This window comes from Macaca thibetana, chromosome 5, assembly GCF_024542745.1.
Source record: "Macaca thibetana thibetana isolate TM-01 chromosome 5, ASM2454274v1, whole genome shotgun sequence".
In the NCBI taxonomy this organism is placed as follows: Eukaryota; Metazoa; Chordata; class Mammalia; order Primates; family Cercopithecidae; genus Macaca; species Macaca thibetana.
Window position 1 is genome coordinate 146,939,370 of NC_065582.1, and position 13,082 is coordinate 146,952,451.

The 13,082-nt window shown below is 43.0% G+C and overlaps 2 protein-coding genes across 2 annotated transcripts in view; both read left to right on the forward strand.

Annotated features, from left to right (window-relative positions):
- The window catches only part of SMIM14 (small integral membrane protein 14), a 720,432-nt gene that overhangs the window by 427,894 nt on the left and 279,456 nt on the right, over positions 1-13,082 (forward strand). The gene's annotated exons all lie outside the window — the stretch shown is intronic.
- The window catches only part of PDS5A (PDS5 cohesin associated factor A), a 171,758-nt gene that overhangs the window by 154,987 nt on the left and 3,689 nt on the right, over positions 1-13,082 (forward strand). Inside the window, exon 32 of the mRNA XM_050790334.1 lies at positions 1,032-1,384. Within this exon, the coding sequence (XP_050646291.1) occupies positions 1,032-1,384 (353 nt within the window). The remainder of the gene's footprint in view (positions 1-1,031; positions 1,385-13,082) is intronic.

A 13,082-nucleotide genomic window follows, 5' to 3' on the forward strand; every position in this document is an offset into this window, starting at 1 on the left:
ACAAAGATTATTATACTTAGATGTACTTATAGACAAAGAAAACATTAATAGCATGTAGAATTCTGAAAATACTTTTCTTTTAAAAAGTGACAGATTTAGTACATACCATCAATAAGAAGAACCTTTCATTTGGATGGAGTGTAACAACAAAACCAAGTAAATTTTATTTTTCAAGTACTATTTGTGCTTTATATTTTTATTATTGCAATTTTTTTCTTCCCGAGACAGAGTTTCACTCTTGTTGCCCAGGCTGGAGTGCAATGGTGCAATCTCGGCTCACTGTAACCTCTGCCTCCCAGGTTCAAGCTATTCTCCTGCCTCAGCCTCCCGAGTAGCTGGGATTACAGGCATGGGTCACTACACCTGGCTAATTTTATATTTTTAGTAGAGACGGGGTTTCTCCTTGTTGGTCAGGCTGATCTTGAACTCCCAACCTCAGGTGATCCGCCCTCCTCGGCCTCCCAACGTGGTGTGATTACAGGTGTGAGCCACCGTGCCAGGCCTGCAATTACTATTTTGAGATAAGATCTCCCTTTGTCACCCAGGCTGAAGTCCAGTGGCATAATCTCTGTTTACTGTAACCTCAGCCTCCCAGGCTTAAGCATTCCTCCCACCTCAGTCTCCTAAGCAGCTGGGACTACAGGCATGAGCCACCATGCCCAGCTAATTTTTAAAATTATTTGTAGAGATAGGATCTCACTATGTTGTCGAGGATTGTTTGGAACTCCTGGGCTCAAGCGATCCTCCCGCTTTAGCCTCCCAAAGTGCTGCAATTACAGGCGTGAACCACTGTTCCAGCCTTTGCTTTTTAGTGAGCATTTATAGAGCACATTATATATGCTATTCACCATGGTGGGTACCAGACACAGTCACTCTCCTCAAGGAGCTTACTTTCCTAATGTGATGTAAGCAGTTAACTGGAAGCCCTCGAATCCAGACTCCTTTAAAATACTTTCAAAACACTCTTTTCTAATAGAGATTATTAATATTTAAGGAATTTGTGTTTATGGAATTGTTTTGTGCTTTTTTAGGAAATTAATTCTGATCAGGCTACCCAGGGCAACATCAGCAGTGACCGAGGAAAGAAAAGAACAGTAACAGCAGCTGGTGCAGAGAATATCCAACAAAAAACAGATGAGAAAATAGATGAATCGGGACCACCTGCCCCTTCCAAACCCAGGAGAGGACGTCGACCCAAGTCTGAATCTCAGGGCAATGCAACCAAAAATGATGATCTAAATAAACCTATTAACAAGGGAAGGAAGAGAGCCGCAGTGGGTCAGGAGAGCCCTGGGGGTTTGGAAGCAGGTAATGCCAAAGCACCCAAACTGCAAGATTTAGCCAAAAAGGCAGCACCAGCAGAAAGACAAATTGACTTACAAAGGTAATGTATGCCATTCTTCCTGAAGTGGGAATTTAGACATTCTGTTTTATTCCTAATATATCCTTAGTGCCAGTCACCCCAACACCTAAGCATTTGAGAGTGAAACCTGCATCTGGTTTTCCTGGGTCAGTTTATAATAGCATCTGTTAGTACCTCATAACCTCCAGTTTTAAGGCACGAATTTGCAGAAAAATCTTTTTTTCTTTGTGTAATTTTTTTTAGTATATGGTATTTTGATATTTCTATTTTCGTTAACAAGACAAGTATTTCTTTCGCTTAGTGCCTTTCAAGTGGTTGCAGAGGTTTACATAAAATAAGGGCTACCTTTTGTATACAATTTCCCATAATGGAGAAAACAGTCATGAAATGTCAATAGGTAATAGGCCCCACTCTTTAATTCTTCATTAATTCTAACACAGGTCAACAACTTACATCTTCCCCACCCTGCCCAGAGAAACAGCTTACCAAACTGTTCATCTTTGATCATTCTTGGGCTGAGATTTCAGACTTTTCCTTTTGGAAATCTAGAAGGTGGCTCCTTTCACCTTGGCCTTAGAACTTAACTCGTCCTCCTTTTTTCCTTACATACCTAACTCATTTACCCCTGAAATTAGACTGCAGGTATTTGAGTTCCTTCTAGGGAAGAGTCCCAGATTTGATCAGCTCAGGATACCCCCACTATCCTGCTTCATTATTTTTATAAAACTCAATGTCAGGCCAGGCGCGGTGGCTCATGCCTATAATCCCAGCACTTTGGGAAGCCTAGGTGGGTGGATCACCTGAGGTCAGGAGTTCAAGACCAGCCTAATGAACATGGTAAAACTCCATCTCTACTAAAATTAAAAAAAAAAAAGAAAATGCAGAAAGTTAGCCAGGTGTGGTGATGCGTGCCTGTAATCCCAACTACTTGGGAGGCTGAGGCAGGAGAATCACTTGAACCCAGGAGGCAGAGGTTGCAGTGAGCCAAGATTGCGACACTGCACTCCAGCCTGGGCAACAGAAGGAGACTCTGTCTCCAAAAAAAAAAAAAAAAAAAAAAAAGTCACTGAAGCATATGTATAAAAACATTTAAAATATTGTCATTTATGAGCTGGGCCCCGGTGGCTCACACCTGTAATCCCAACACTTTGGGAGGCCAAGGCGGGCAGATCACCTGACGTCAGGAGTTTGAGACCAACCTGGCCAACATGGTGAAACTCCGTCTCTACTAAAAATACAAAAAAAAAACCTGGTCATGGGCATGGGCACCTGTAATTTTAGCTACCCAGGAGGCTGAGGCAAGAGAATTGCTTGAGCCCAGGAGGCAGAGGTTGCAGTGAGCAGAGATTGCGCCATTGCACTCCAGCCTGGGCAACAGAGTGAGACTCCATCTCAAAAAAAACAAAAAAATTAGCATTTATGAAATTCTGAAATTTTGAACTATTAAATTTCTACATCATCTAAGTGCCCTCTTGGCAACCTTTCGCATCCTCTCATGGCATCTGATCCAGAAGGCTCAAACCTGATCTGAGTACTAGTGTGTTTCTCCTACTCACTTCTGTTTCTATTAACTAGTAAGTGTAGTAATGAAAGCCAGTCTTAGGGGCAAATTTTACATGACTTTCTTCTCAAACCTGGACTTTCATTGAACCTCTGCTTCCCTTTTTCATTAGTATGACAGTATGTATCTTAAAGGGTTCCTCTAAGAATTAAATGGATCAGTAAATATAAAGAAAGCACCTAGCAAAAGGCCTAGTACAAAATAAATGCCCGACTGTTATCGTTACTGTTTTGAATTCTAGTTTCCTTACCCCTTAACATACATTTTTCAGTTATAAGAAGTTGAATGTTTCCCTGGAGATTGCCAAAATTCTCTAAACAGTTTCAAGAGATCTGTCCTTTTCTTCACCTACACACAAAAAAGTACTAATCATCACACACAGGTTACCTAAGCCACCTGACCTTACCTACCATTAGCTGTCCCTGTACCATCTGACTAAAACGTACAGATACATTCTTGAGGCCAGGTGCAGTGGCTCATGCCTGCAGTTGCAGCACTTTGGGAGGCCAAGGCGGGCGAATCATCTGAGGTCAGGAGTTTGAGACCAGCTGGCAAACATGGAGAAATCCCATTTCTACTAAAAATACAAAAATTAGCTGGGCATGGTGGTATGCACCTGTAGTCCCAGCTACTCGGGAGGCTGAGGCAGGAGAATTGCTTGAACCTGGGAGGCAGAGGTTGCAGTGAGCCAAGATCCGGCCACTATGCTCCAGCCTGGACAACAGAGTGAGACTCCGTCTCAAAATTTAAAAAAAATAAAAAACAGATACACACTTGAACCCTGAAAACTTTTTCAGTAGCAATTAGACCTTCTCTTGTTTACAGCATTGTAAAATGCATTGCTTTGCTTTTAGCTACACTATGTGCCCCAGTATCATCAAACGGCATTTGGCCTTCTCTTTACAGAGTGAAAAGGCACATTAGAGATCTTAAATATGCCAGTAGTAGATCAATGGGCAGCGTGTCATTCAGAATACGGTATTCTGTGATGGTGTTCTAGTCTCAGTGGCAATGTTTATGGCCAGATGCGGTGGCTCACACCTATAATCCCAGCACTTTGGGAGGCCAAGCCAAGGTGGGCAGATCATTTAAGGTCAGGAGTTCAAGATCAGCCTGACCAATGTGGTGAAAGCCTGTCTGCACTAAAAATACAAAAAAATTAGCCACGTGTGGTGGCATACCCCTGTAATCTCAGCTACCCGGGAGGTAGAGGTTGCAGTGAGCAGAGATTGTGCCACTGCACTCCAGTCTGGATGACAGAGTGAGACTCCATCTCAAAAATAAATAAAATACAAAATTAGGCATGATGTTGTGTGCCTGTACTCAGGGGACTGAGGTGGGAGGATTGCCTGAGCCTGACACTGAGGGTAGTGGGGATAGGCTTTAGTGTTTAATGGGGATGGGGTTTCAGTTGGGGAAGGTGAAAAAGTTATAGAGAGGGATGGTGGTAAAGATTGTACATAATATAAATAATTGACCGCTTCAGAAAGGTCATGGAAAAGTGGAGTTAAGAGATAAAAACATAAACTTTATTTCTCAACATAAGCTCCATCAACTTCAAGACACTTTTGTAAGCAATGATAAAAGCCATTTAGTCCATCCCCAAAGAACTGAGCATCCGTTTAACCATTTCAAACTGTTTTTTTCATTATTGACCAAAAGAAATTGGTACTCTTTAAAGATTTTTTTAAGATTAAGACGCAAAAAGAAGTCAAAAGGAACCAAATCAGTACTGTAAGCGGGATGCCTAATGATTTCCCATGGGAACTCTTGCAGAATTGCCCTTGTCTGGTTAGAGGAATGAGCAAGAGTGTTGTCATGGTGGAGGAGGACTCTAGTGAAGCTTTCCCGGGCATTTTTCTGCTAAAGCTTTGACTTTGATTGAACACTCATAATCAGATGTTATCATTTGTTGGCTTTCCAAAAACTCAATAAGCAAAATGCCTCGAGCATCCCAAAAAACTGTTGCCATGACCTTTACTCTTGACCAGTCTACTTTTCCTTTCACTGGATCACTTGACCACTTTCACTTCTTAGTACCCTTTTTTTCTGAGACAATATCTGACTCTGTTGCCCAGGCTAGAGTGCAATGGCGTGGTCTTGCCTCACTGCAGCCTCAACCTCCCTAGTAGCTGGGACTGCAGGCACATGCTGTCATGCCCTGCTAAATTGCTTTGATTGTGCTTTGTCTTCAGGATTGTACTGGTAAAGTCATGTTTCAGTTCCCATTGCAGTTCTTTGAAGAAGTGCTTTAGAATCTTGATCCTACTTGTCTAGACTTTCCATCAAAAGCTCTGCTGTTGTCTACAGCTGATCTAGGTGCAAAGGGTCTTAACAGCCAGTGAGTAGAAAGCTTGCTTAATTTTAATTTTTCAGTCAGAATTTTGTAAGCTGAACCAATTGAAATGACCACAGTGTTGACTATTGTTTCTGCTTTTTTTGTCAGTCCTCTTGAATTGGCAAAAACAAGATGAATTTTTTTCCTCATAAATTAATGTGGAGGGCATGATGTTCAACATCGGCTCAACCTTTCCTGAAGCAATTTATCCAGCTGGGCATCATAGTTCATGCCTATAATCCTACCACTTTGGGAGGCTGAGGCTGGCAGATGACTGGAGCCTAGGAGTTTGAGACCAGCCTGGGCGATACAGCAAAACCCCATATCTACAAAAAAAAAAAAAAGAAAAATTAGCCAGTTGTCTGGTGTGTGCCTATAGTCCTGGCTACTTCAGAGGCTGAGGTGAAAGGATCACCTGAGCCTGGGAGGTCAAGGCTACAGTGAGCCATGATCATGCCACTTCCTCACTGCCCCCTAGCCTGGTTGACAGAGGATACCCTGTCTCACACACACACACACACAAAATTTACCAATTTTAAGCTACTGATTTCTTTGGGGCATTATCCCATAAACTTTTCCTAAAGCATCAATGATTTCACCATTCTTGTACCCAAGCTTCACCAGACATTTGATGCTTTTCTTGCATCAATTTTAGCAGAATTCCTATTGCTCTGATAGGGACTCTTTTCAAACATTTTTGTTTTTTTTTTTTTTTGAGTTGGAGTTTCACTCTTGTTGCCCAGGCTGGAGTGCAATGGCACGATCTCAGCTCACTGCAACCTCCGCCTCCTAGGTTCAAGCGATACTCCTGCCTCCATCTCCCTAGTATCTGGGATTACAGGCACCCGCCACCACACCCAGCTAATTTTATTTTACTTTTTTTTTTTTTTTGGTAGAGATGGGGTTTCACTATGTTGGCCAGGCTGGTCTTAAACTCCTTGACCTCAGGCAAACCACCCACCTTGGCCTCCCAAAGTGCTGGGATTATAGGCGTGAGCCACCGTGCCCAGTCTCTGCACAACTTTTTTGAGAGACCAGTCTCACTCTGTCACTGAGGCTGGAGTGCAGTGGCACCATCATGGGTCACTTTGTTCTATGAGAGCACTGAGGCTCAAGCAGTCCTCTTGCCTCAGCCTCCCAAGTAGCTGGGACCACAGGTGTGCACCACAATGGCTGGCTAATTTCTTTTTAAATCTTTTGAGTCTTGCTGTGTTGCCCAGGCTGGTCTCAAACTCCTGGACTCAAGCAGTCTTCCTGCCCCCGCCCTCAAACTTTTCAAACATTTTCAGTGCTTCATACTAGATCCTGTTGAGATGTAACAAGTTAGTATGAGTTTATTTTGGTGCAAAAAAAAAATTTTTTTGGCCGGGCGCGGTGGCTCACGCCTGTAATCCCTGCACTTTGGGAGGCCGAGGCGGGCGGATCATGAGGTCAGCAGATCGAGACCATCCTGGCTAACACGGTGAAACCCCGTCTCTACTAAAATACAAAAAATTAGCCGGGCGCGGTGGCGGGCGCCTGTAGTCCCAGCAACTCCGGAGGCTGAGGCAGGAGAATGGCGCGAACCCGGGAGGCGGAGCTTGCAGTGAGCGGAGATGGTGCCAGTGCACTCCAGCCTGGGCGACAGAGTGAAGACTCCGCCTCAAAAAAAAAAAAAAAAAAAAAAAAAAAAATTTTTGAAATCCATGCATAATTATTTCATAACATCCATTTTCCATGAACTTTTTGAAGACCCCTTATATTCTTGTTTTGGGTTTTTGTTTTGTTTTTGAAATGGAGTCTTGGTCTGTCACCCATGCTGGAGTACAATGGGGAGATCTCAGCTCACTGCACCCTCTGCCTCCTGGGTTCAAGGATTCTCATGCCTCGTCCTCCTGAGTAGCTGGGATTGCAGATGTGCACCACCACGCCCGGCTAATTTTTGTTTTTGTAGTAGAGATGGGTTTCACTGTGTTGGGCAGCCAGACCCCTAATATTCTTTTTTTTTTTTTTTTTTTTTTTTTTTTTTTTTTTTTTGAGACCGAGTTTCGCTCTTCTTGCCTAGGCTGGAGTGCAATGGTGTGATCTTGGCTCACCGCAACCTTCGCCTCCCAGTTCAAGCAATTCTCCTGCCTCAGCCTCAGCCTGCCTAGTAGCTAAGATTACAGGCACGTACCACCAACCCTGGCTAATTTTGTATTTTTAGTAGAGACGGGGTTTCTCCCTGTTGGTCAGGCTGGTCTTGAACTCCCCACCTCAGGTGATCCGCCTGCCTCAGCCTCCCAAAGTGCTGGGATTGCAGGTGTGAGCCATCGCGCCAGTCCCTTTATATTCTTAATGCCATTAAACTCTGTACTTAAAAATTATTAAAATGATAAATTGTATTTGATATATATTTTATCACAATTTTAAAACTTACTGTGTTAAAAAACAGCTAACAGTAATATAGTGCTTATTATAAGCCAAGCTCAATAATAAGCTCTTTGTTTGTGAACCCATGGTATCCTTAAAACGACTCTATGGCTGGGCACGATGGCTCACACCTGTAATCCCAGCACTTTGGGAGGCCAAGGCGGGCAGATCACGAGGTCAGGAGTTCAAGACCAGCCTGACCAATATGGTGAAATCCCCTCTCTACTAAAAACACAAAATTTAGCCGGGCATGGTGGCACGTGCCTCTAATCCCAGCTCAGAAGGCTGAGGCAGAAGAATTGCTTGAACCCAGGAGGCAGAGGTTACAGTGAGCCAAGATCGCACCATGTACTCCAACCTGGATGACAGAACAAGACTCCATCTCAAAAAACAAAAACAACTCTATGTGGCTTAGTACTGTCATTCTCCCCAGTACTGTCATTTCCTCCTCAAAGTGGAGGGAACCCAGGTATAAAGGGCTATATAGCTTTTGATCCCTTATATAAATGGGATTATAGGCGTGAGCCATTGCACCCAGCTGAACACAGTTTTAGTAACTAAGTAAAAACAGTAGTTTATTTGAAATAATCACCAGTTAAATTAGATCAACTCTACTCATCTTTTTCACCTCTTTTGGTAGTATATGCGAACAATATCCTTGCATTTTAGGGTCAGAGAGGAAAACCGAGAGATAGATCAGATGTTTTTGAAAGTGGCATACTTTAATTGAATGTAACACCCAATGCCAAGAACAAGACTGGGGTGAAAATTAAAAGTTAAATTAAAAGTTAAACTTTTGGCCGGGCGCGGTGGCTCAAGCCTGTAATCCCAGCACTTTGGGAGGCCGAGACGGGCGGATCACGAGGTCAGGAGATCGAGACCATCCTGGCTAAAACGGTGAAACCCCTTCTCTACTAAAAAATACAAAAAACTAGCCGGGTGAGGCGGCGGGCACCTGTAGTCCCAACTACTCGGGAGGCTGAGGCAGGAGAATGGCCTGAACCCGGGAGGCGGAGCTTGCAGTGAGCTGAGATCTGGCCACTGCACTCCAGCCTGGGCAACAGAGCAAGACTCCGTCTCAAAAAAAAAAAAAAAAAGTTAAACTTTTAAAAATTAAAAGTTCAAATGGGCTGGGCATGGTGGCTCACACCTTTAATCCCAGCACTTTGGGAAGCCTAGGCGGGCAGATCACTTGAGGTCGGGAGTTTGAGACCAGCCTAGCCAACATGGTGAAACCCTCTCTCTACTAAAAATACAAAAATTAGCTAGGCGTGGTGGCACACACCTGTAATCCCAGCTACTTGGGAGGCTGAGGCAGGAGAATCGCTTAAAACAGGGAGGCAGAGGTTGCAGTGATCCAAGATCATGCCAGTGCACTCCAGCCTGGTCAACAGAGTGAGACTCTGTCTCAAAAAAATGAAAATTAACAAAAATTAGTTCAAATGGTATTTGGTACTATAACAAGACCCTGTCTCTACAAAAAATTTAAAAAGAAATTAGCCAGGCATGGTGGTATTCACCTGTGTGGTCCCAGCTACTTGGGATGCTGTGGCAGGAGGACTGTTTGAGCCTTAGTGTTCATAGCTCCAGTGGGCCATGATGGTGCCACTGTACTCCAGCCTGAGTGATAGGTGCCTGGCATCTGTATTAGTAGTGACAGTAGGAAATGTTTTATGAGCAGATATCTGACCTGCCAACATCCATTATGAAGCAAGTACCACACTATATGAGCGGTAAGGAAATGAAGACCTGAAAGGACTTTGCTCAGGTCACTTGGCTAGTGCTACACAGGGCATGGCTTAAGATCCCAGCATGTCACTTATTATCTGGTCTGCCTCACATACTGCTCACAACAGTAGCTGCAGCTGTGTTTCTCCTCTAATTTATTAATTTATGTAGTATTTGGATTTTTTTTTTTTTTTTTGAGACGGAGTCTCGCTCTCGCCCAGGCTGCAGTGCAGTGGCTCCATCTCAGCTCATTGCAAGCTCCATCTCCTGGGCTCACACCACTCTCCTGCCTCAGCCTCCCAAGTAGCTGGGACTACAAGTGCCCGCCACCACGCCCAGCTAATTTTTTGTATTTTTAGTGGAGACGGGATTTCACCGTGTTAACCAGGATGGTCTCGATCTCCTGACCTGGTGATTCGCCCACCTCGGCCTCTCAAAGTTCTGGGATTATAGGCGTGAGCCACCGTGCCTGGCCAGAAATTTCTTTTCTTTTCTTTTCTTCTTTTTTTTTTTTTTTAGATGGAGTCACCCAGGCTGGAATGTAGTGGCACAATCTTGGCTCACTGCAACCTCTACCTCCTGGATTCAAGCAATTTTTCTGCCTCAGCCTCTCTAGTAGCTAGAACTACAGGTGTGTGCCACCACACCAGCTAATTTTTGTATTTTTGTAGAGATGGGGTTTCACCACATTGGTTAGGCTGGTCTTGATCTCCTGACCTCGTGATCCACCCACCTCAGCCTCCCAAAGTGTTAGGATTACAGGTATGAGCCACCACGCCCAGCCTCAGCTGATGTTTTGAATGTCCTTCAGTTGAATGGTCAAAATCCTGAAAGTGCTAACTATTTTTATTTCATGTGGAACTGCAGCTTCCACCTTGCTACAAGATTCTAAACATAGCTCTCATAAACTGCTAGTATTCCCTGTGAGTGATTTGACATTCCACCTGCATTTTCGTGAGACCTGGTGAGGATCATCCTGTTCAGGTTTTATATCATTACAGTTTCAACCAACTAACTGGTAAGAGAAGACATAGAGGTGCCAAACCTGAGAGCAGTCAAACACATTACTGAGCTACAGATGAACCTAGGATGATAGAATTAGCTCTCCTTAAGGGCCTTACTTTGTGGAGTCTGATGTGGATTGCTGCACTAAGTTCAGCCCTGGGTTTTACTTGATAAATAAGGCCTGGCACACTTGTGCTTCTCTGTGTGTCTGCATTCTAACCCCAGATGCCCAATTTATCAGTCTTATTTTTCCTTGCATGATTCTCCACACCTTTCACTTGCTTTATTTTTCACTTCCCAGATGATCATTTCCTGCTCTGATCACAACTCTGCAGTAATAGCTTAAAAGAGCTTACCTCCTAACCTCACCCCAGTCTTTTATAGGTGCTCTTTTGTCGATCTGAGTACAGAATCCCCCCCAGAGTGGTACTTCACACCAGCACCACCTCCAGAAAGCTTGTCCAGTTGTATTACTTGGTATTTGCTATCATATTTTATGATTAATCATTAATTAGTGAAAATCATTTTTGAGGCCCTAGTATATGCCAACTACAATTTACACTTTAGGTTTGTTAACTTCATTTCATCTTCAGCTCTTCTAGATAGATTTCTGATGTGTTAAGCTTCTAGAGCCATTTTAATACCACAGCCATAACTTCTAATATGTGGCAAGTGCTAACCCTTGTAGAATTCCTCTTACTAGGTTTTTTTACTCACAACATTAGGTCAATAATGTTTATTTTTAGCTTGATTCCTGCCTATATGGTTCAAGGATACTTTATACCACCAAAACAGAGAGAGGATACGCAAAATCCTACTGGCCTCAGTTTTAGCTGGGAGTTGATGCTGAGGGTTTTAACTTGTAAAGTTAACATTAGAATTTTTAGATCGGATTTTTGTGGTAAATGTATTCTCTCAGCTATTTGCATGTATGTGGGTTTCAGTAAGTAGTCCTGTTTATGTTTTGGGCTGCATTTGGACTTGTTAGTCCTTTTGCAAAAATTAGTTTAGTTCACCCAATAAAACCAATAAAAATCAGCCATTTTCACTGTGGTCAGGGAACAGTCAACAGTATTAGCTGGACATTAGTGTTGGGTCTCTGAGTTTCCGGTGAAGGAATGGTCATTTCAGTAGTTTAGTTCAGTTGTTTTGCCTCTTTGTGTTAAGGCTATCATTCAAAGGGCAAACAGTTAATGTTTTAAATTGAAAATATGTTCTGAATAGATTTGCTGATTCTTGAGTATGTTTTGCTTACAGTTAAGGCCAAATTCTTCCTTGAAGATGAGCTTGTCAATAAACATCAGTGGAAAAATAACCCCAAATTTATGACTTCTGAGGAATCTGAATTTAAACAGAATATCTGTAGGGTAACAGACTGTGGGTTTCTAGTCTTTGGATTAACATGTTTTGTTTAGCATGCTTAGTGTGGGAGTGTTCAAGGATCTTAGAATTTGTTTTTCTTAAAGCAAAGAATTTACTGAGTTTTTGTGCTCATTTGTATATTGAAGTTTCCTCCCATCATGTGGGTTCATATCTCAAAATTAACCCCTAAGTATATATCCTCAAGTGTGTATCCTCATGTGTTAAACATCTATATATTAGTTCAGTATGAATTTTTTTTAGTAACAAGTGAATTTTTCTCAAAATAACATGAAATTTTTCAGAAGCCAAGTGCTTTCAGTGATGGCAATTCATCTTGGTACATCTTGGTACATAGAATCAAGTCCAGGAGGCTCTTCCAGTGACCTGGGTCTTTCACAAGTCTGTGAGAGCAGCCCAGGAAATACAGAGGACTCAGGGCTAGGAAGGGGAAGCTTCCTGAAAGTATAGCAGGCAGCTTGTAAATAATTATTTGGCCAGTACAGTGGTTCACGCCTGTAATCTCAGCACTTTGAGAGGCCAAGGCAGGCTGATCACGAGGTCAAGAGTTCAAGACCAGCCTGGCCAACATAGTGAAACCCCATCTCTACTTAAAATACAAAAATTAGCCGCGCTTGGGGGCGCACACCTGTAGTCCCAGCTACTCAAGAGACCAAGGCAGGAGAATTGCTTGAACCTGGGAGGTGGAGGTTGTGGTAAGCCGAGATCATGCCACTGCACTCCAGCCTGGGCAATAGAGCAAGACTCCGCCTCAAAAAAAAAAAGGAAAGGAAAAAAAAAGCTTTAATAGCATATTGTTAAAATTGCTTCAAATAGTATAACAAATTAATAGTCTATGAATTATAATAATCACTAATAGTCTCTATATGAATTGTAATAATCACTTAGCTCTTTTGGCATTGTTACCTTTATAAAATATGTACATAGTAAAGGAGTTTGGGAATATATCTTTCTTTCTCTTTTAGGTGTAAAATTTGTTGAAAAGGAGACAGTCTTTTTTTTTTTGATCAGGCTGATTAAAAATGTAGAATGGGCCAGGCATGGTGGCTCACGCCTGTAATCCCAGCACTTTGGGAGGCCAAGGCAGGCGGATCATGAGGTCTGGAGTTCAAGACCGTCCTGGCCAACATGGTGAAACCTTGTCTCTACTAAAAATACAAAAAATGAGCCGGGCCTGGTGGTGCACACCTGTAGTCCCAGCTACTCAGGAGGCTGAGGCAGGAGAATCGCATGAACCTGGGAGGCGGAGCTTGCAGTGAGCCCAGATCACACCACTGCACTCCAGCCTGGCAGCAGAGCAAGACTCCATCTCAAAA